Genomic DNA, 23,553 nt, shown 5'->3' with positions numbered 1-23,553 from the left:
GGCGGCTCTGCTGCTCCAATGCTAAAGCTATTTAGCATAGCAAGCGCCAAGCTGACACTTAATGTGTTTGAGTTGGAGTTGACATCCAAGCCACCGTTGAATCACCTACACAATGGTTTTGGTGTTTATGCCGCCATCACTTAGGTCAACACGTGTTAATTCATTTGTCATTTCACATCCAAGACGATAAAAAAAAATAACTCTTAACGGTGTGAAGTTCGGAGTGTCTGTGGATTGTCGAGATGATTTTGGCTCGAGGCTGAAGGTTTGAAAGTCTATTGTCCTGTTGGACGTAGATAGAAGCTGGGATCAGACATGTCAACCTGATAATGGCCTGGGGGACGGGGGGGACGGGGGACAGACAGACAAAAAAGAGCCTCTTTTTACCCGGTGTAGCTTATCATGGCATCTGGGACGCCTCATCATGTTCTGTCAAATTGATTTTTGTTTTAAAGCCATCTCTCAACCTAGTTTGACAACATTTACGACCGTGATGGTGACCCGCGGAAGCGCAGGTCACTCCTCCGTGCGCAATAAAGACAAAGCAGCGGCTTCATGTGTAGGAAGGAGTCGGGTGGAGCAGTGAAGGAAAAGGGCCTCCGGTACCTCGACGGTCCGGGGCTCCGTAATGTAGTCTGCAATCATTCATGTCTTTACTGCGTCTGATCCCGGGGGCGTTGTGGAACATCTGTTGTTTGTCGTCAGTTGCAAAATACAGCCGAGATCGGCTGTCCTACGATCTGAAGTGGTGTCTTTTTTTTTTTTTTTAAACGCGTAGCAACAATATTTAGCCGTTTGGATTTCTATCCGATATGATGTGAATGCAGCGTTAGGCTGGTGAACTGCACAGAAAAAAATTTGACTTTGAGGAAACGTTTTAATCGTACGGATTTCTGATGAGCAACAACAAAAAGAAAAGAGAAAAAGAAGGAAACTGTGCTGCTGGGACTGATTTTGATCTGTGGAGACAGTGAACCACATTTGGTCTCCAGTGCCTTGTGGGGAAAAAAAAAAAAAATCTATTTGTGACGCCCAGAGAAATCCGTGTGAAGGAGCGAAGCTGGCAGGCGGTGTTTACAGGTTGTGGCTGTATTTATCACGTTTATTCTAATCATATCCTGAGGCAGAATTACATTTTTGGTGTTCAACTGCAATCATGAAGAAAAGTCTCATCGTTTTTTTTTTGTTTTTTTTTTATTTAAATCATATCATTCATATGTCAACTGGTTGATTGCTATGCATTTACTGCTAGGATGAGAATACAACTTGTCCTTTGACTATGATGAAATGAAGGCCTATACAGATATCTTTATGCTATCTATATTTTCAAATTATCAAGCAAGAATCCCACGATGTTGTTTTTGTTTTTTTTCTAAGTGGACGTGCATTATTTGAGGTTCAACCCCTTTAAAGCATAGGCATGTTGTGCGTAGGTTTGCTGTGTTTCTGACCTTTCATCGTAGTGGATGTGAATGACCTGCTGTCCATATCGCTCACTGGTCCTCCGTCAGGTCTGACTCAAACGCAGCACCTTCACAACCTTTAACACTTCCCGCCCCACATTATTTTTGATAGCATTCTAATTTTTCATACATATATATCCGATTTGATGCATCTGTCTTCATTTTTTCTTTTTTTTTTTCTTTTATGTGACCTTTTTTTTTTTTTTTTGAGGAAATTTCTGAAATCTGAAAATAAACTGGACTGTTTTACAAAATAGCTTAAAACAATTGATGTGAGAGGAGTTATGTACTGTAGCTGGAACTTGTGAATTCAGAGCACCCCTTTAAAATTCAATAAATTTGATTTGATAGACCGTTTTGTTTTCCTTGTCTTGTAATCTGTTTTTGCACACCATCATCATCTATTTTTATTCTTATTTTTAAAGCCACTTTACTCACTTTCATTTGGCCTGCCATTGTGTTCATGTTAGCCCATGTCTTTCGTTGGGAGGGGGGATAATTTGTCTCATCTGTTCCATTTCATTAAACACGGAAGCTGGCGTACCAGTTGCTAGGAACAGTAAACTTAAAGCGGCTGTAATCCATATTTTTTTATATCAAATGACACATGTGAAAGGGGTTTGCTCCTATTGATGAACTTACAGAGAATTACCACCTGCATCTGCTGCTCCACTTCCAGCTGTACAGCGAGTGTCGGCTCATTGTGTATAGCTGGTAAGACGATATACAATGTATGTGGTGTTACAAGGTGTCAAAGTGTGAGAGGAGAGAGAATGAACTCCAGATGGCCATCATGAAGGACTTTTAGGACAATTTGCAGCAAGTAACTTTCAGAGAACGACGACAGACCACAGTCATCATTTGTGTCTGCTTAAATAAAGATTATCGACATTTTCTTCTCGCATGCTTTGTACTTTTTTTTTTTTTCTACATCGTGTGTTCAGTGTCTATGCCTTCGCTGCTTCTTTGAGCTGTAATGTGAAGTCCCGGCCACCCAGAGGCACTGCTGGCTCAACAGGACGTCCGAGGCTGAAGGGAGTGAGTGAACGATGGCGGAGTGACGGTCTGACACTCCAATTGAATGTCTGATCGTGCTTAAATCTGTGGGTAGAATGATGCTTTTACAATCACTTTCAAAGCACCATGTTTCTTTAAATGTAACGCATGAAAAGCAACCTAAAAATAATAACTTTCTTTAGTAGGAGAAAATACATCAGACGGTTTAGACGCCAGGTTTATGGTCCTCTTTAGTGTGCACTGTATGTTACTGGTTTATACATTCATCGGTATTCTTCTACAGATGCATGAAAAGACACCAAAAGGAAGGAGCGCTTAAATGTGGGAAATTACCTATTGTCAGGTATTTGGGTGAAATGTGCAGTGCTCTGCAAGTTGCATGAAAAACGACATTTCATTTGACAGTCCGTGTGTAAAGAAAGGCACTATAAAGACAGACAATTATAATTATTTTAGATTATGTAGAGGACACATTATAAAAACTGAGTTTTTCTGTGCACATACATTTGGGTATTTGCGGAGTGCCTACGAACCCACATGAAGTAAAAAGCATTCCGAGTCGGCTCCCCTTCCTGTGTCGTTGGAATAAACGGCCGCTCCATCTGAGAACCTCCACCCACAGCTTGAGAACTACTTTGCAAAGGTGCAGCGAAACTATTCTCACGTGATTTTTCAGTGACTGCAAGAATCATCCAGAGGGTCTTCAGATCTTGAAATTGTAAATGTTTGAGGTGCAGTAAAATTAAAGCCTTCATTTGTCTTTAATCTAGAAATGTGAATACATTTTTAGATTAAATAAAATGTTTTCTTCCTTGTTACCGATGTGATCTTCCTCTTGTTTAAGTCAGTTTCACAAAAAAAAATGTAATCTCTTGAAATTGACCGATAGGAAACTCAAGTCTCTCTATCTCAGTAACAGTTTTACCAGCAGCAAAGAGACAAAAACGTTTGAATAGCTCCTCCCCCCCCCCCCCCCCCCCATTTGATCTTTTCCAGCCCCCTTTATGTCCAAAAATACAGAGGCAAACCTGTTGCTCCCAGGCTCAAGAGACACCGATAGCTTAGACAACACACTGGGCCGGAGCAGCAGGGGTAAGCATCCACGAAAACAAGTAGTAGATAGATGCACCACCAGTCGACTGACACTTCAGCTGGATCCCTCCGAAAGGTTAGTTTGACCATTCCTCAACTCCTGCATGCACTGAGAACCTGATCTGCCTGTGCAGTACGTAATCTCATTTCTCAAAATGACATTGTGCGTGAGTTTTCCACGACTTATAAATAACAACCGCTCTTGCTTTTGACCAGATGAGAGGACGAGAGTAAGAGAATACGCACATTGAGAGAAGTCCTCCATGGAGCTTGATGGGACTTTAATGAGTTGCAGCCACGGGATCCTCCTGCACCTTCAACTTCACTGAAAGATTGGCATGGAACACGGCCGATATCTTTGAAGGAAGGAATTGGTAGAAGTTAAAAAAAAAAAAAAAAGTATTTGATCAATTTCATTTTGAGGACGTGAATCCGAGAACGAACTGAAAAAAGGACTATTGAGACCTGAAGGTTTGGTTTCTGAGCTTTGAACCGACCACCCCATTACACATCTGACTTGAATCTCAGGGGTGGCGAGGGTCTCTAAAGAAGCCATGGAAGAAGCCACACAGGGTGTTCAGGAGGTAATGGTAAGCGAGGCCCTGGCGCAGTTCAGGGCCACTTTGCAAGCGGCCGTAAGGGAGGTCCACGTGGACGTAAGCGCTTTCAAGCAGCGCACGGAGCAGAGGATCGAGGAGCTGTGCATTTCCAACGGACCCTTGGCCGAGGCGGTGACCAGGCTGCAGGAGGAGAACCTGCAGCTCAGGTCAAAGATGGAGGTCCTCAGCCGCCTGGTGGAGGGTCTCTCCGGGATAAAGATCGAGAGGGGTCCCGCCGAAGTGAAGGGGAAGAACGTGGAGGATAGTAAGGAGAACGGGCAACCGGGAGGACAGCAGAGAGGGCTGGTTTACTCTGGAAGATCAGAGAATATCCAGTCAAGTCGGTCCACTTTCACATACTCTGAAACATCAGGGTCGAGTGGAGGATCAAGCCATGCTGCTACTGCTGCTGCTGCTGCTGCTGCTGCTGCGCCCAGCAACACCTCAGGCCCTCCTCCATGGAGAGCAAGGAGACATGCTGAAATCAATGTGAGTACTCAGTTTTTCTATAGATAATTGACAGAATAAAGACTATAATGACAAAGAGAGGAATGAAGATTGGGTGATCAAGAGGTGTAAGGTGTAAATGAACCTGGTCCCCAAGAAATGATGCACCTGTGAAGGACTCAGGTAGACCTCTCTCTAGCTTCCACCTCCCAACTTGGATTGGGTGATGCTCTACTAAATTAATAAGTAAGAGTCTTTTTTTTATTAATTTATTTTTTTTACACGCAGTTCTAAAGTCCGTCTGAAGACAACCCCATTTTACTGTACCAATTCTATAGCACCCTACAATGCCAACAAGCCTTGGCAGCTCCGCAACCTGAAACCGTCCGACCTCCTGTCCCGGGTTAATTGCGCTCGTCAAAACTCTCACTTCTCAAAGTTTTGCCTTTGTCAGGTATGAGTCTTCAAAATGCCGTAAAAGATCACCAAACCAGAAACCACCAGACATTTTCCAACCCAAAGAATATGTCTGTCAGCAACTATATCCCTTATAGTGAAATGAAAACTGCTATTTCCCAAAAATAACCCTTCATATGTTCAGACCTGCTCATGAATTGAACTTTCCTGATTCATGAAAAACATATATTAACCTTATTATATGTATTACATTATAATAAATATATAATCTATATTTAACCTCTGACATTTATGAGGAGTTGTAACAGCACTGCTGCATAGGCTCTGCACCACTGCCTATAGTGTTATTCATATTATATTCAATTACAGTCAAATAATAATATAATATCAAGCATTATATACCTTGAATATTCAATTTATTACCCTTACGGAGGTTATATCTTTACATTGGCCCAAACAACAACCCCACCACCACCACCACCACACGCATTGCTTCCACCATTCCCTACCCCCCCAACGCTTGTGCTCATGTCCTGCTTTTATAACAGCAGGTCCTCCAAAGGGCACATGTATTTTGGGGTCTTTGATTTGGGACTGAGCTTCAGCTCTTTGGAGCCGATATCTGCTTAGGCAAAGAAGTCCTGAAAAGTTTGGAAGATCCACAGTCCACGTAGGGCATAACCTGACAAACAAGAGCAGTACACTGTACTACATGCTACTAACAGTGGCTGTAGTACACATACTGGGTTGTGCCGTACCTCCCGTGCTCACTCTGAAGATAGGTATATAATAAATCACTGTCCCCTAATCGCTCCGGAATCTTGCTTGCCATCAAATTCAAGTCTCGAATCTCCGAATGGAAAGTTGACTTGCGTCTACGTCCCCCGTCAATAACACCCTGAGCCCACACCCTGAGACGGACAAACAGCTGTCCTGTCGTAACGCACACCCTGCCAACATTCCTCTCCGCTGAAATCACCGGGTCTTCTCCAACCCGTCAGCTCTCCCTCTGACGTACCACAGTTCAATCCCCCCCCCCCCCCCCCCCCAGTACCAAGATAGCCTGATTCATCACTTAATAGTCTGCTTCATCATTTTCACATTTGACATCATCTTCCTTTAATATTTTTTAAATCTATTGAGGGAGGCTATCTCCAACAATTTCTGTAAGTCGGCAAGTGTGCCCACCTCATACAGCGAGTGAAAAGGTGTGCGCCGTTATCCCAATTTGGTCTTGTCTCATGTTGCCACCAAGCTGAAGCCAATGGCTAGATGTACCATGAATGACCAATAGTTGCCAGCTCCATAAAATCTCTGTCATTATATAACGTTGTTGAATAAACCTGTGTTCAAAGTATAAGTCCAATACAACTCTTCTTTAAATTCCATTTTTGGTCTCCACCAACTCCTGAGAAATACCTGGCTCTTTAGCTCTTTAGCTCTTTAGCTGCTGAATGCTCCACTATGTTGTTCAACTGCTAGTCGTTATCTTTGTCTGTCTGCCATTTGGATGCTGGACTGGTAGAGTAGAGTGAGTTTTAAGGTCAGGTGTTTTAAATAGTTAGAGGAGAACCGTGAGACTGAATCAAACGGTAAAGTTGTGCTCCGTAAAAACGAAAACGGTGAACTGAAAGGTGCTAAAACGCTCCGTAGAGTTGAGGGGAACAGCAGCAACATCTCTCACATACAAGTGATCCTTTAATCCATTGTTAATATATATATATATATAAAAAATTGTTGGAGGTACCAGTATCCAAATACACTATTAGGACATGGAATTAATTTAATGGGAATTTTAGATTTGAAAAATAAAAAGTGGTAAAATGTATGAAATGTGCAGGTGGAAAGGTCATTCATCAATGGTGATTTAAAAAAAAAAAGACAAAACAAAAACGTAGCTTTGTGCGTTTGTCAGTAGCCTACCAAGGAATGTTTGCATGTTTCTAAGAAGAAGGAGCCAAAGTGATGCGGAGGTAAAGCCAGCCAGAGGTTGAAAGGATTTATAGGGTCAGACAGAGTCACTCTGTGATATCCTACAGGAGCTATTGTGAAACCCAGGGATCACTGAAGTGCTAATCCTCCTCTTGACGACCAGTTGACGGGCTGGCTGAAATGGCTCTATGGCGTTGCTGCCAGACCACTGCGTGTCTCTGGAAAGCAAAATGCAGAGGGGTTGGGGAAGGGGCAAATACAGGCCAAGCTTTCAGGTTGATACACTTTGAACGGCCAACTCCCCGATTTCCAAAGCATCCATTTGGGGCTATATTGGGATGTAAGAAGAGTGGAGCGGAAACTCTCGCAAAAGGACTGATTGCAAAATCTAAAATAGCGTCTCAGTGGGAACATGGGTTTGTTGGCCTCAGCTGTCATTTAAGGAGAAGCTTTCAGCTGTTAACAGCTGAAGATCCCACGTTAGATTCAGAGAAGTGAGCACACACACACACACACACACACACACACACACCGACAGATTTATCACGGAGGATAAAGGCCTTAAAATTAATTTTAGCTCCACAGCAGTCAGACAGACAAAAAGAACCATCTTTGTTTGTTTGCTGTGAGCAATGCGATGAGTGATGTTGCTACGACAAATGTATAAATAGACACAGGCACAGATAAGTGTCGTGTTTTGCATACCTCATCCTGAGATAACGGCTGGCAAAGGAAATAAGATTCCTTGTACAATTCATGCCAGTCTTTTTTAAAACGAATAAACTAGATTTTGGGTAGATTATTAGCCCCCATCCCCTCCCACTTGCATCAGCCACCGGCATATTATTTAATTGTCATGACCAGTTAAATAAATAATAAAATTGCACGTTTTGTCTTGTCTTTACCGAACAGGGCACTGATGCAAAAGGAGAGCAAAATATTGCCACAACTGCACAAGATGATGTGAACCCAGGTAGGTGGATAATCTGAGAAGTTCCACACATTTGAAAAGGAAATGTACTTATGACTTCTGGTGACTAGTAGTTCTTTTGATTACCAATGTTGAATGCGCTTATTGTAAGTCGCTTTGGATAAAAGCGTCTGCTAAATGACTGTAATGTAATGTAATGTAACATTTAACCCGACAAGCTGACAAGCCTCACCTTTGGTTGTGTTTGTTTGTGTCTCCTCAGAAATCTCCCAGCAGCCTCTCACAGTCATCACAAAAGCAAGCACAGAGACCTCTGCCGTAACTAACTCTTCTAAATATACCTTGGAAACCCCCAACATGTCTGGTCAGTGGATTACTATACATGTTTTACAAGTTCATTGTATGTTTATTTTTGTGTAAGATGAGTTCAAGGCTTTTGACACCTGAGCTTTTTGTTCCATTTTAACTTTTGGTTTGGGGTTGTGTGAAATTTTGGACCAAACCACCGAGCTCTGGCTTCCAAGTTCACTGGAGTTTGGTTCACTTTAGGTTAGAACGCAATCTGATTCATGTATAGGAAGTGAACCAAAAACCAATGCGTTGTGGGTTAAAGGTGAGCGCACACTTTGTCACGCACAGGATCACCATCGAGTCAGGCAGCGAGAGAAATGGTGTGAAAAATGTCACGGACGGACGTGGTCAAATGAGGAGGTGAAAGCTCTCAACGAGAACAGGGTCGCTGGTGGTCACACACGCAAAAACACGGAAGTGTTTACGTTATTTAGCAACATAATGAAGCTCCATTATTTCTGGGAAGGTTTCAAGTCAGTCTGATATTTCTATCCAACAGACAAAGTACAGTGTGGAAGCTCACCGAACCAAGATGTTCCTGTGTCATGAAATTAAGATCAGACTGGAAAAATTCAAACATTCACTCTTCTGTTTTAAGAATGCGATTTATTGAATGACTGTATTCAATTGATCTTCTTTCCTTCCAGACCAAGAAGAATCAGGTCTCCTGACCAAACCTCATCATCCCCTCTCTGCAATGCTGAAACCCAGCTCTGACGCTCCAGCTGTCCCCCAGTCTCCTGCCTCAGCGCCCAAAGAAACTCCAGTAAAACCAGCAGTAGAGTCTCCTGCTAAATGTGGTGAGAGGGAAATCTCTTTCTGTTTCTGTCAGAATCTGCTTTGCCAGTGTAACCAAACCCATTACTTAAAATCTCAACTATTCAGACCCTCTCTTTTTCAGACGCTGATGAACCGAGGCCCCATCTTCCCGTCACTGCAATGACAACCAAACCAGAGGGTCTGGTCGCCACCAAACCTGCCCTGTCTCCAGCATTGGCGCCTAAAGCGGCTGTTCATTCTACAGCAGAGGCTCCAACAGGTGAAGCAGGGGAATATTCTTTTATAAGAGGCCAGCGAGTAGGTCTATTGTTTACTATTGGGATGCATTCAGAAGATTTGATCCTCGAAAGTATTAGGCCTTATTACTGTCTGCACATTAGTAAATGATGGAGACGTCTCTTTCACTGTGTCTGACAACAGTGACATAAGTACTACCACCCAACCAGTAACACCCTTTAACTACTGAACTCAGAATACCACTGCAACCTCTTTGGTAGCGATGTACCTATGTACATTTACTCAAGTATTGTTCATACTTGTGCTTTACTTGAGTATTTCCATTTCCTGCTACTTTATTCTTCTACTCATGTTCCAGGGCTCAGACATGCAAAAAGACTCTCCATCTTTTGTACATAGGAGCAAAACATAGACTCTGTGATGCTTTTGCCTCTTTTGGTGCTGTTTTGTGTCTCTTTGTGATGTTTTTTGTCTCTTTGTGGTCGTCTTGTTTCTCTTTGTTGTGTTTATGTGTCTCTTTGTGGTCGTTTTGTGTCTCTTTGTTGTGTTTTTGTTTCTCTTTGTGGTCATTTTGTGTCTCTTTGTAGTTGTTTTTTTTTTTTTTGCAGTCTCTTTGTGGTCGTTTTGTGTCTCTTTGTGGTGTTTTTTGTTACTTTGTGGTCGTTTTGTGTCTCTTTGTGGTGTTTGTTTTTACTTTGTGGTCGTTTTTGTGTCTCTTTGTGGTGTTTTTTGTCACGTTGTGGTCGTTTTGTGTCTCTTTGTAGTCGTTTTGTTTCTCTTTGTGGTCGTTTTGTGTCTCTTTGTAGTGTCTTTGGGTCTCTTTGTAATCCCTTTATGTTTCTTGTGGTAATCTTGCGTTTCTTCCTGATTGGTGCGTGTCTCTTCGAGTGACGTTTTGCTGTTACACTTCCCAGTAGGCCTGTTCAGTAAACCATCCATGCTTCTACTACTAAATATTATACTTTTTACTCCACTACATGTATTTGACATGGATAGCTAATATACACACACAACGAAATGCTATGCTTCTAACAAATGATGCAGTACTATACTAGAATGTACCCAGTGGTATACAACATCTGGGAAATTGGCTCCACACTGACAAACTATAACATTAAAATACATTCTATAATAATATAGAATAACATTTTGAAAGGAGCCTGCATAATGAGCCCTTTTACTATTGATACATTCAGTATATTTTGCTGAAAATAACATTTTGAATTCTTTTCATTTTCATTGGGTATTTTTTTTCTGCACGTTTATTTGTATTTTCACTCCAGTTACTCCCTTTTCCTGAACACTTATTATTATATTCCACCTTCACTTGTGCAGGTATGTTTGGAACAAAGGAGCTAGGCTCACTATATAGACGCGGTGAGTACAATGCTACAATATTGGTTTGTTTTTCCGCTCAGATATCTTAAAATCAAAGCAAGTCTTAATGATTTTTGGGAATTGGATATTCGTGTGCTTTCTCTCTTTAGACGTCACTGAAACCAAGCCACACTTGCCTCCTTCGGCTATGAGCAAACCCAACACGGAGTCTTCATCGTCTGCTACAACAGCACTGTCCACAACTCTCTCAGCATCACAGGACACTGTAGTAAAACCTGGGGAGTATCCCTTTAAGAGAGGTGAGTTCAACCAAGGATACAAGGATCTGTCTCTAAAATAAGAGTCACAGGTAGTTGCTTGTTTTCAGTTTCCATATTGTTTAAAGATTTTTTTCTTTTCTTTTAACAAAATTCTCCACTTTTTCCCTTGTTGTTTTTGTCTCACCTCATCTGTTCAGCACCTATTCTCAAGACACCCAGTCCCAGTCTGAAGAGAAGCGTGAGCTTTCCTCAGCCTGCAGGTAAAATATAGTAAACAGTCCTGTTTATAACAGTGTGTGCAAGTATTACAATCTATTTGTCGTAGTTTTTTTATTTGGTTTGTGGTTGTGTGTTGTTTCTGTCTCTTTCTAATCAACTTCCTGTTTTTGCAGAAAAGTTGCTGCCCTCCAAATCGATCATAAAATCTGGTTTCTCACCAAATTTGGACAAGTAAGTCATGAGCATGAATCGTGTTTTGTAACATGAAACAAACTTGCTGTTGACTATTGTTTGATGGATGTGGTGTTTTGTACATTTAGAGCCTTTTGGCAGTTTCAGTCGAAATGTAATTGTGTCTGTTGTCCACTGTTTCTCCAAAGGAAGGCGAGCAAGATAGGGGGAGTCGAGTTTAAGCAGGATGTGATGAAATCCCAAACGCTTCCACGCTCCAATGGGGCTCAGGCCAAGAGGGCCCTCTTTGAGAGGATGAACTCAGAGCCTATAAAGTAAGTGAATGTAGAATACTTTCCATATCGTACTAATTCATAATAGTCAATGACATGTTGTCATAGTTGCATTTCTGTTGAGTAGACCGAAGGATTCCAAACCCAAACTGAAGCGCTCTCAGAGTTTTGGAGTGTCCAGTGCCAGTGGTATAAAGCAGATTCTCCTGGAGTGGTGCCGCTCAAAAACCATTGGCTATCAGGTACGACTCTAAATAAAGGCGCTAAACACAATATTCAGAGCATTAAATATAGCAGTAAATATATATTTGCTTTGTAAAGATCTTCAATTCCATGACAACTTTGGCAATAGCTAGAATAGGAATGTCAAAATAAGAGCTTAAAGACGCTTTCCCCTTATCTCACACTGGACTGATTATGACAAAGAAATACAATTTAAGTGTGACTCAAGAACTGAATGAAAATAAAATACAAGCAGGATTTAGTGTGACGACGTCACCGTCTTTCTTTCAGAACATAGACATCCAGAACTTCTCGTCCAGCTGGAGTGACGGGATGGCTTTCTGTGCTCTGGTTCACTCGTTCTTCCCTCTGGACTTTGATTACAACACGCTGGAACCTGCAAACCGCAAACACAACCTCCAGCTGGCCTTCAGCACCGCCGAGTAAGCTGGCTAAGAATGACTGTGTGAGGCTGCGAGTGAGTGAGCGTACTTTGATTACACTGAAGTACATCGGCACTAAACTTAGAGATACCTGGGTGATATTTTTTATATTTTTAAAAGGTACCAGAGTTTAGTTGACTGGTAGTCTCTCAGTACAGCACGGCCAAGATTTACATTAAAGCAAGACTTTAGTTTAACTAGCCCGGCTCAGAACACAGGCACATAACCGAATTGTAGTTTCTACACTCCGTACAGTTGTACTGATTAAACGAAGATATATAACGTGAGCTTTAGAGGAGCTAGTAGGGGGATTTTGTTACCTATGCACAGAGCCAGGCTAGCTGTTCCCACCTGTTTCCAGTCTCTGCGCTAAGCTAAGCTAATATTATCATAAACAGACGGTATCAAGTTTCTCATCTTACTCTCTACCAGAAGACAAATAAGCACATTTTCCAAGAAGTCGGGTTTTTGCGTTTAGACCATCGACCGGGGACTTTACTTGGACTTGACTTGTATGAACTAAAAGACTTCTCAAACCCGGACAGAGAGAGTCTTGGCTGGAGCGCACGTGTTTGGATGTGCTTTGAATGATCGCAACTTTATGTCAGCATTCATGTTGCCTTTAATAGATAAACCTGTTGCACTTCTTTATATTTTATATACATTTTATATACTTCTGCGTTTCAGGGAGCAGGCCGACTGTCTCCGTCTGATCGAGGTGGAGGACATGATGGAGATGGGGGACAGGCCAGACCCCATGTGTGTGTTTACATACGTGCAGTCCCTCTACAACCACCTGAAGCCGTTCGAGTAACTCTGTATCAGAGTAGATGACCCGGTCTAGATGTTAGTAACCACAGTGTGTCATGAACACTTTGAATAAGCTCAAAATTGGCCTCTTGCCAAGCGAACTAATAGAGAACCACTGTTGAATCACATAAACACAGACTTTAGTGTTAGACAAATGTTTTTCCTCTGCCAAATCAGTTTTATACTGTATGAGTGCATTCACCAGTTTGCCCCATTTCCCTTACAATTTGTGGTTGACTGACTTTGGTTCTTTAAATGCAGCTTCTTATAACATGTATTGTGACATGTGTGGCTTTACAAGACGCAGGTTGGTTTTTATGTAGTGCTCAAATCAATGACAATGCTGCAAATAAAGAAGGGAAGATTAACACTCTTTTTAAAGCTAGCTTGTGATAACTGGCAGCTGCTGTTGACCAATCGGTGTTTGGCAACACGAGCAATCTTTACAAACCAAAGAGTTATGAGACAGCGCAGAGATGCTCCAGTAACGGTAATTGGGAGTCTTGCAATGTGGCAAAATAAAGCTATTTTCTAATAATTTTCATTTCTAGTGTGAAGTTTTTACATCATTGTGGCAAACTTGCAGAGCGAGACTATTAAGAGGTGCAGCGTGAGTGCAGCTCTTTAAATGGACGATGCCAGAGATAGCAGTTGGCTTGACACTAACAGAGATTGCAGTTCATTTTGGTAGCACTTTCTGTGATGCTCATATTTCTTTATAAATGTATAATGTGTATTATATTCTGCTCATTCTGCTTGATTATAAGAACTCATTCATATTTATAATTCTTTATAACAACAATCATAACACATTATGAAGCATTATATAATGACTTATAAGGTCACTTATCATAATACTTCTGAATATCTGTTTACACACTAACATTTGTTTTGCAAGGATAATAATGTCTTATAATTCCCATTGTTGTAGTACATTATAATCGTTTTTTATAATGCATTATAATCCCATGTAATGCATTGTAATGTGATTATAAATGAATCTAAGTGCTCATCGTTTGTTTAATGTAAAGTGAAAATTATTATTTAATTCATATTTTGTGTGTTCGTCTTGCATAGGTTTAATGATATATTTTCGCTTTACTGAAAGCAATCAATGACCACTTGGAGTAACTTATAATCACATGAAAATGCATTTTAATAGAGTTTTTGGCCGTCATGGCAAATTAAACTTGTTTTAAATGTTGATTTTCCTGCAAACTGTCAGAAATAATACGTTAATTAAATGAAGCTCCATACACAGTGTTTGTTGCCATCTACTGGTAGAATACATGTAGTGCAGAAGGCTACTGATATACACATATATATGATTTTCATTATTTCTTTTACTTAACAAATCTTAATTTTAACTATGTCAGTTTCCCCTCCATGCATGTGTGCTTAGATGATGCAATAAGTTAGTCCAAGAGAGAAATAAAATAGTAGGGGAGAAGGGGGGACTAACTTTCAGTTTCAATTTTCTTCAGGTGTGTTACTATATCGTAATATTGTTCACATCAGTTGTAAACTGTCAATTTGAGATTACAACTTCTTGCATTTTTTGGGGGGGCTTGTGTTTCATATTAGTGTTTGCTTTAGTGTAAAACAAAAACCTCACAATAGACTCACACAATGCTGCGTTAAACTGTTTAAAAGCTAAATAGGAGCAACACAAAATATGCAGAAAAGTTTTATTATGGTGCTTTTGCGCCCTCAAGGTGGTTAGAACATTTACAGAGAGCAATTCAAAAAGGTTACTTTAACCAACCACATTGTTGTAAGTTATTTTTAATATGTTTATTTAGTAAACTATGGGATTAAAGACATGCTAAATGTGCTGTAATCTTAAAAGGTGTCGAGTTGTATCGTATCTACAGTGTTTTTTGCATCGCTTCCCATTGACCAGGCATCCCTTCCGGTAGATGAGGTCAACTTTTCCCTAGATCCGCCATTTCAGTCCCGGAGTTTCTTGTTGCACATTAGTTTTGAATTCATTCTTTTGTCATTTTAAACGTTTAAGCAGTCCGAGTATCGGGGTTTCGTGGTGCAACAGAAGTTCCGTCATCTTAAAATTTAAATTAGTCGTGGAAGTTTCAAAATATCGTGGTATTATAGCGTTTTTTTTCCACGGGGAAACGTTAGTCAACCAAAGTTTTTTGTATGAGTTGCGGATAGGGAGAGGCGACGAGGGGAAAAGGCCTCAAAGCCTCGGACTGGATTTCACTTCACAGCCATGGCCGGTAATTTTGATGCCGAAGACCGCTCTAGCTGGTACTGGGGGAGGCTAAGCCGCCAGGAAGCCGTTTCTCTTCTACAGGGACAGAGACATGGCGTGTTTCTGGTGAGAGACTCGATCACCAGCCCGGGTGACTACGTGCTGTCCGTCTCGGAGAACTCCAAAGTGTCCCATTATATCATCAACAGCATCAGTAACAACCGGCAATCTGGCTCAGGTAACGTTGAATTGTTTGTCACTTAGCAAGGTATATGACTCAACCCGCTATACACGTTAATACTGACGTTAAAATGTGGATTTTCATGGTGAACTGCTTTGATTTTAGCCCCATTTACGTTCACTCTCGTCAAGCCACGCCAGACGCCCTTTATGAATTCGCCAATTTAATTCGATCTTGGTAAATAAAGATATTCCAGCCTTTTATCATATATGTTTTAGTATTACCAGTGTCTTCGGAAGATACGCTCACAGTCGGCATGTATGTATTAAAACAATATTCACTCATTTGGAAGAAAAGTGAGATATTTTACATGTGGTTTAATACACTGCTCGATACCGCCCACCGAAGTGTGTGTCGGACCGTGTAGCCGTTGGCTAACAGGCTAGCTACAGAAGAGTCGGTCTGAAAGTGTTGCAACATTTGACTGCAATTTGACTTAAGGTTGCCTTGTTTTGGCTAATCCTCAAGTATCCGATGTAAAAGCTGAACATGACAATATTAAGTCCATCTTAAAATAACGCAAAAAAAAAAATTTTGTATACGTTTGGGTGACGTAAAGTTAAGTAGGTTACTTTTTAAATGGAGTTTGGTATTACTTTGCCGATTAGCTAGCTACCAATCGGGCTTTATTTGTCATTTATTACTTTTTCCTTTCGGAGGATAGAGGCGGTATTTTGGTGGGCTTGGCTGCTGCAGGGTTTGAATGGAACTGGGCAGACTGGGCTGTCACAACTGGAGGATGACTGTTTAGCTTGGCGCTTCTGGAATGTCTGTGATCCTTCTTGTCCTTTCAGGGCTTCCTTATTATTGGGTCTTTTTTTCTTCTCCTGTGTCCTCCTATAATAAAGCCATTATTGGTAGGGAAGGTACTCCAGTATCCATTTGAACTAGAGGAAAATATGGTGCCAGAGTTTAAACAGAAACAAACAGTATTATGTGCACACTAGTGACATTAAAATAACTTGTTTGCAGAGGCTACTGCCTTTCTCTGCCACTCAAACTGACTCACATCCATCCAATCTGATTTATTGCCTGAATATTGGTGAAAATATCTAGTGTTTACTCAAAATTATAGATAGATAGATAGAGAGATAGTAACTTTATTGATCCCGCAAGGGGAAATTATTTCGTTACAAGCAGCAATAGGTTCCAGAGCAGCAATAGGTTACAGTTATATAAAGTATGTCTCAAAATGCCACTCCTTTTTGTTACACATTTTGAAAGTATTTGGCAATACAATGGAGAGATAGAGATGTTTTTGTTTGTGTTGTGCAGAGTTTTTAATATATGGTTGTATTAACACTAATGTCAATCAATGAGCATGATTGCTTTATGGTAAAAGTGGTTGTAAGTAGGTTCGTAAGATTTTTCACCAATGAGCTGAATTAATGTGATTTTGTCATGCACTTAAACCATTCAGGATATTTTATTTACAAATGGTTTCCCAATTTGGGACTATATTCTGCAGCCTGATCACCCCCTTGATCCAATAGTCTCCCCAAACACAGCACTCTATGGTTGCACTTCTCAGTGTGTAATTAATCCAGTTATGTGAATTCAAAGTGCTGCCAGTAATTGTGGCCCTTGTTGATCTGCCCAAGATCATTGGTATTTGTTTGATTGTTGATTTCTTCACTAACAATGTCACCCTTCCTCTGCCAGGTTTGGCTCCTCCTCGGTTTCGGATCGGGGATCAGGAGTTCGAGGCGCTGCCAGCCCTGCTGGAGTTCTATAAGATCCACTACTTGGACACCACCACACTCATAGAGCCCATCAACAAGGCCAAGCACACGGGATTCGTCAGCGCCTCCTCTGCTGGCGCCCCGATGCAGCCGGACGAGGCGGAGTTCGTCCGAGCGCTATTTGACTTCCCCGGTAACGACGAGGAGGACCTCCCCTTCCGCAGGGGGGACATCCTGCGGGTGCTGGAGAAGCCAGAGGATCAGTGGTGGAACGCGGCCAACCAGGAGGGCCGAGCCGGCATGATCCCCGTGCCCTACGTGGAGAAGTACCGGCCCGCCTCGCCCACCTCTGCCGGCCTGGGTCCCCCTGTTGTGGGGAGTGGACAGGGGGGGCAAGCGGGAGGGGTGGTGGGCAGCACAGACGCAACAGGGGCCCCTCAGACCAACCCTCTGGGGGACCCCGGCCAGTACGCTCAGCCCGTGGTCAACGCCCAGCTCCCCAACCTACAGAACGGGCCCGTCTACGCCCGAGCCATTCAGAAGAGGGTGCCCAACGCCTACGACAAGACGGCGCTCGCTCTGGAGGTAGCAATCCCACCCACCATTCATGTTCTCCACGGCTGTCCTTCTCTTCTCTGTCTTCTCTGTGTGCGTCTCAGCTGTGGCAGTGTAGATTGTCCCGGTTAGTTAATGGCTTACTCACGCATGTGATCGTGCACACAAAGTGTCTTCACAAATGCAAGTTGACGGCGCACACGAAGACGCTCGCAGTGGAGATGGCGCTATAGAGAGAGAGACAGACGCAGATCTTTTTTTCTTCTTTTTTATTTTACAATGGCACCTCTTCATGTACTCATCTCTTTATGGCCCATTGGGTTAATGTGAGCGTTACATTGTACATTCATCACCGCTGGAACAAGCCGCCTTGTTTTTAGTATTAAGGGAACAGATAAACAGTGTTTGCTCAGATTAGTATTGAAACGCAAACGATAGGGGAGGATACTAAAGAGAGGATGACATAATATGTTGCGAGGCCGTCCATCTAAACTCAAGAGTGTCTCCACATCACACACACACTTTGACCATCTCGCTGTTAACGAGCTTAATGAGCCTAACATGCTGATTAAAGACTCAATGGATTACAGCCTCTAGAGAAGGATTTTGATGGACTTTCTGTTCATGTTATTTACGTTATTTCAGCGCGTGACCTTCTGCTCACACACTAGCCAGTAGCTAGTGATGGCTCTGATGCAGGACACCGTAGGGATACTTGGTTATATTGATGGTGCGGTTGTGTCTTCTTCCTCTCAAAGTCTCCCAACGGAGAGTAGTTTTACTGTTGGAATAAATGCAATAAATCTACCACACACACACACACACACACACACACACACACACACACACACACACACACACGGTACTAACTTTCAACATAGCCAGCTCTTAAATTCCCCCGGCTGTTTATCTGAGTCTTCTCAGGAAACACAGATGCCACCATTTTGTTTGAATGAACGAGTCGAAGACTGTGTGTGTGTGTGTGTGTGTGTGTGTGTGTGTGTGTGTGTGTGTGTGAGAGAGAGAGAGAGAGAGAGAGAGAGACACAGAGCAGACCTGATGACAGTGGGTTTATGAACCTGCTGTTAAAATAGGTCACACTGTATGTGTGCAGCCTGCTTCACTATATACTATTAGTAGGAAACACTGAGAGAAGTCGAGATTCTCAGCGCTCTGCACAATGCTCTCACTGTAGATAAGGACGAGCAATTATTCCATAATTCACAACTGAAGAGGTTATTTCAAAATAAAATCCTATTTTAAGTGAGTTGCAAAAATGGTGTAAATGAACCACTCTTAAATCTGCATGTTTCTTTGATTGTGGTGGAAAAACTATGAAATGCTTCCTGCAGCTTCCGTCTTGACCGTACACAACGTTGTTACGATGGATGTGTCACTCAAAACTGATTAATCAGGGCGACACAAAATAGCCTCCGCTCCCGTCACAAAAAAATGCCCGTCGCGACACACAATGTCATGCCGAACGAATGAAGTGTGACAAATTCCAATTCCGTGTGATTGTCTAACTAAGATGGAAGGAGTCTCTGAACTTCTGGCAGGCGTGTTTGGTCAGACAAGTGGTGTGCATCCATCAAACTCGGGGGGGGGGGGGGGGGGGGGGGGGGGGGCGATGCCTGCGTTAGCTGCTGTACGGATGAAGAGGGGGTCAGTCAATTTTATGTCGACGCTGCTCTTTCTGCGGGCCGTCAGACATCGACCCTGTATTGATGCGTTCGACCCGCACGAACCAATCCCGCCAGTTACTCCAAATCAGAGGGAGAAACGGGGGGGTCTGTGTGTCGCGTCCGTCTATTTATCCCTTCTCTTTTGTCGCCTCGCAGGTGGGCGACACGGTAAAAGTGACCAAGATCAACGTGAACGGCCAGTGGGAGGGCGAGTGCAAGGGCAAGCGAGGCCACTTTCCCTTCACCCACGTCCGGCTGCTGGAACAACACCACCCCGACGACGAGAGCTGAGAAACTCTCCCCGTCGCCTCCGACCCCCCCCCCCCCCCCCCCCCCCCCCCCCCGTCTCCTCTGGTCGTCTCGTCACGCTCGGAAAGAAAAAGGATTTATACAAGCACACACTATATGAACCTATGAGCTCAACACCAGACGTGTTGGTGGATCTTGCCTGCTGTCATTTTGAAGAGTTTACACTAAGGTCAGACTGATATCGGTTCGCCTGTATGAGCTTTTTTTTTTTTTTTTTCTTTTTTTTTTTCCAGTCAGCATCACACACTGTTGGCTCGCTGCTTGACTACTTCTCTGAAACCAGCAATTAAACATGCCTTGCATTCAGATAGATGGCAGCATTTATTGGTTTAGTATTTATTCATGTTGCATTTTGAAAGAAACACAATTTGTGTGTCGTCTTAACTAAATGGTAATATTGATTCATCTTAGCCTAGCTTAGCTCCACAACTGTCGAGAGAAAATAGCTTCCAGTAACTCCAGAGCCGTTTTATTTGTTTATTAGACGCATGTAGGAATTAGACACTGTTTAAAGAGGCTCACACACCAAACCTCTTTGTAGAGAAGGCGTGAACATTAGGATTCCTGTCACACTCTTATGTATTTTAGCAGTTCATTATAAAGCCTATGAAGCGTATCGACCACACTAACTACCCCCCCCTTTAATGTTACAGCACAACACTCCCTTTTCTATCCATCAGGCATTATTTTTACCACTCGAGGTCCCGCTGCAGTGTCGACTAATAATGCTTCTAATCCTGACTTGCTGTTAGTTATTGATTTCTCCCCCGTGGGTCCATGTAGCGCTGATGATCACCACAACTGTCCAATCAATGAGCTCCCTGTCAGTCCATGTTTACAGTCGTCGTGCTCATCCAAGGTAGTGTGGTGGAGCTGCTAACCCTAAAAATATTCAATCGGTTTTTTTTAATGCAATAAAAAGGTTATCGGAGATATTCAATTCAAATCGGCAAAATGTCAGTTTCTATTCAAAAGGGGCAGTATTAGACGGCAGTAACCGATATCAGTCCAACCGTAGTCCACACATCTCCATCCCAGTATTGAAGTACACACACACACACACACACACACACACACACACACACACACACACACACACACACACACACACACACACACACACACACACACACACACACACACACACACACACACACACACACAGAGCAGAGCCACTCTCCCCTTCCTGTGTTACCCACTGCATTTGATTCGTACAGAAGGGAAAATCAATTGCACATAGGAGACGAAACACTTGGCTTCTCTCACAGAATCATGAATCAGAGAGTTTTTGTAGTGCCAGACTGTGAACCTTACGGAGTGAACCGAGCAAAGACTTTTCCTGATGACTCCGTCTCGTGGAGAAGACGACTTCACCAACGTATTACACCCCACACTACACACACACACGGTCTTTTTTTTTTTTTTTTTTTTTTTGTACCAAAAGTGGAAAATATTATGACAGAACACATCTTACATGCTAAATACTGTAAACATGTTTTTCCAACCTTTTTTATATTTTTCTTTTACTTGTTACCAGAGACACAACTATTATTTTATGTTCCTCTTTTAAGACACTACTCAACGCCAACCTAGATGACTTCATGTGAGACGGTGAGAAAGAACAAAATAAGAGCTCCACTGAGGCTGTTTTAAAAGAAAGGTTGAGGGATTTTATGTATAACTGGTGAAAACAGACATGTCATTTCTTGTGCCATGGTTCACTTATGGTTAATAGTTTCTCATCAGCCACATTGAATACACATGCTATTATTACAAAAAGCTTCTTTTTTTTTTTCTCTTTTTTTTTTTTTTACAAATTGAGCATTATGTGAGTATGAAAATAAACCATGAAATGGTCTATGGCTGCTCTCGTCAGTGAAATAAAATTTTCCGTCACCTTTTCCTCAAAAGCAGGCGGAGCGATCGCCGACTGGACGTCCTCAACGTCATCGCTGCTGATTAGACGACTTGCAAATGTTTGAAGCTGATGTAATGCTGTTATCAGTGACACTAACACTGTGTTTAAGTAAAGAAATCACCCTGTGGTCATAGTCTTATTATGTATTATAGTAAACCTTATACTCATATTAATCAACTTTCCCTTTGGTACATAAATGCAATGGAGGCTTCTTGTATGATGGAAATGGTAAACCACAGCAGGAGTGATGGACCAGGGAGCAGCTGCAGCGGTGCCTCTTCTTTACCTCCTGTTTTGTGTCGGAAAAAGTCACCTGAAGCAAACGGTTCCATCATTCATCCAGTGTTGTCTTTTGATACGTTAAAATGATCAAAACGCACCAAATGGTTTCCACAGCGCTCGCATAAAAACACGTCTTTGTTTCCAAAGCACACGTTCAACACAGCCCTGGGGTCTGATATGTGAATGATGCCTATATGCACAACTATCATTCGTGTCACTTACCAAACATTTTTATAGTGAAGAAAGAGAGCCGAGCAGGTGCACAGGTTGTACATGCATCATGAAAGCATATGCATGGTCTTCTTAAAGACTGACACGGTAGAGCAGAAATTAAAGAAATAAGATGATCAAAGCACTGAGTAATCCCCAGTGAACCACGATATTTGAGTGGTCAACAGTTACAAGAGGGGTGTAGAAAATAAATATGTAAAAAGTGGGCATGCTTAGAATTTAGCACAGTTCGGAGCTACAAAGGACTGTGGCTCCACACACACTGCAGATGGATCAATGTATTAGTTGAAATTGGTTTGGGACAAGCTTACATCCTGTAGGCACACTTCATATTGTGTTTTACAGGAAGAAAAGGATGATTGGATTTTGATATAAAATATGATATTTTGCATATATTGTTAAGAGGTGGGCAATATAACTGGGGACGAGATATAATAGAGTTAAAAAGGCATTTTTATTTGTATTATTATCTTTAGAAGTATTGATTTGCGAAGAGTTACTGTGTCCAGTTTTAGCTAACTGTGGGAGGACGATTCAGGGCGTTGAAGAGTCGCACAATTTCACAACAAAAGTCTATAAAACGGATGCAAGAAGAGTGCAGATGTATATTTATGCTTTTGAGTCACACACAGATTAAACACAGATTTTTATGCCAGACATCCTGGAGTGTCGTCTTGAGTTTACAATGTCTTGTGGAAAGTTTGCCTCCATTTTTTGTTATTGAGACTCAAATTTAAGGAAATCATTTTTTTTTGTATGCTAAATTAAATGCCATATTTTTTATTACCGTAATATATGTTTATCACGGTAATTTAAAGCCCTGTATATGTTAATAAACAATAGTTTTGAGTCCCCATATTCCATGTTTCTTTGTTACGGTGAAATATTTGAGCTCAGCTAAACTATTGGACTTCAGTACGTTCAGTGGTTCATGTGATGATAACAGTTAAGTTTGTGTAACTAAGTAGAGCTCACATGGATATACTGTATAGTTGACCAATTAACACTAAATTACTGTTAGCGACAGTCCAACAGCTATGAAGGCGTGTCTGTGATTTTAGGGGAGAATGCTTTAAAAGAATAACCTGGTGTGAAATGTCTCCCATATCACGGCGTTATGCTGCATGTTGTGTTAGGAATTAACGATACCACTGATGACCCTACAATGTGCACCGTATATCTCCTCTACAGCTCAAGAAAAACAAATCAAGTCTCATCATGCCAAATAATGTTAATTGTTCTTTTACTCTTTTTTTAATGATCATATGTTTTTGTTTTTGTGCCATTTCGACCTCACTTTGAAGAGGACCTGAACGAGCAAAAAAACAGGATTTAAAAAGAAAAGATTGTATAATGTGTCAAAGTATATTATTTGAATTTAAAATGTACCTTTTACCTGTAGCATGTAATATGTTA

General features: G+C 41.8%; 2 protein-coding genes across 2 annotated transcripts; both read left to right on the top strand.

Annotated features, from left to right (window-relative positions):
- The first annotated feature begins 3,523 nt into the window (after positions 1-3,523).
- LOC137876228 (smoothelin-like protein 2) lies at positions 3,524-13,560 on the top strand. Its single transcript, XM_068715629.1, has 14 exons — positions 3,524-3,648; positions 3,789-4,660; positions 7,880-7,940; positions 8,161-8,262; positions 8,897-9,049; positions 9,151-9,288; positions 10,602-10,643; positions 10,754-10,903; positions 11,062-11,124; positions 11,257-11,314; positions 11,464-11,589; positions 11,675-11,789; positions 12,061-12,212; positions 12,900-13,560. Exons 2-14 carry the CDS (start codon positions 4,127-4,129, stop codon positions 13,024-13,026), a joined length of 1,821 nt encoding a protein of 606 aa, XP_068571730.1. The 5' UTR covers positions 3,524-3,648; positions 3,789-4,126; the 3' UTR covers positions 13,027-13,560.
- A 1,411-nt stretch (positions 13,561-14,971) lies between these two features.
- On the top strand, positions 14,972-23,004 carry LOC137876227 (adapter molecule crk-like). The gene is made up of 3 exons (XM_068715628.1): positions 14,972-15,472; positions 17,138-17,742; positions 19,554-23,004. Exons 1-3 carry the CDS (start codon positions 15,253-15,255, stop codon positions 19,686-19,688), a joined length of 960 nt encoding a protein of 319 aa, XP_068571729.1. The 5' UTR covers positions 14,972-15,252; the 3' UTR covers positions 19,689-23,004.
- The last annotated feature ends 549 nt before the right edge of the window (positions 23,005-23,553 follow it).

The sequence above is a fragment of the Cebidichthys violaceus genome, unplaced genomic scaffold, assembly GCF_023349555.1.
Source record: "Cebidichthys violaceus isolate CVI_PGR_0920_01 unplaced genomic scaffold, fCebVio1.0.p SCAF_20, whole genome shotgun sequence".
In the NCBI taxonomy this organism is placed as follows: Eukaryota; Metazoa; Chordata; class Actinopteri; order Perciformes; family Stichaeidae; genus Cebidichthys; species Cebidichthys violaceus.
This window is presented reverse-complemented; position numbering and strand designations above follow the sequence as displayed.

Coding starts and splice junctions, on each gene's coding strand:
- LOC137876228 (XM_068715629.1), top strand. CDS start 4,127: ATGGAAGAAGCCACACAGGGTGTTCAGGAGGTAATGGTAAGCGAGGCC. Junction 9,050..9,150: donor AGAGTCTCCTGCTAAATGTG/GTGAGAGGGAAA, acceptor TCTCTTTTTCAG/ACGCTGATGAACCGAGGCCC. Junction 11,590..11,674: donor ATGAACTCAGAGCCTATAAA/GTAAGTGAATGT, acceptor TCTGTTGAGTAG/ACCGAAGGATTCCAAACCCA.
- LOC137876227 (XM_068715628.1), top strand. CDS start 15,253: ATGGCCGGTAATTTTGATGCCGAAGACCGCTCTAGCTGGTACTGGGGG. Junction 15,473..17,137: donor CAACCGGCAATCTGGCTCAG/GTAACGTTGAAT, acceptor TTCCTCTGCCAG/GTTTGGCTCCTCCTCGGTTT. Junction 17,743..19,553: donor AGACGGCGCTCGCTCTGGAG/GTAGCAATCCCA, acceptor GTCGCCTCGCAG/GTGGGCGACACGGTAAAAGT.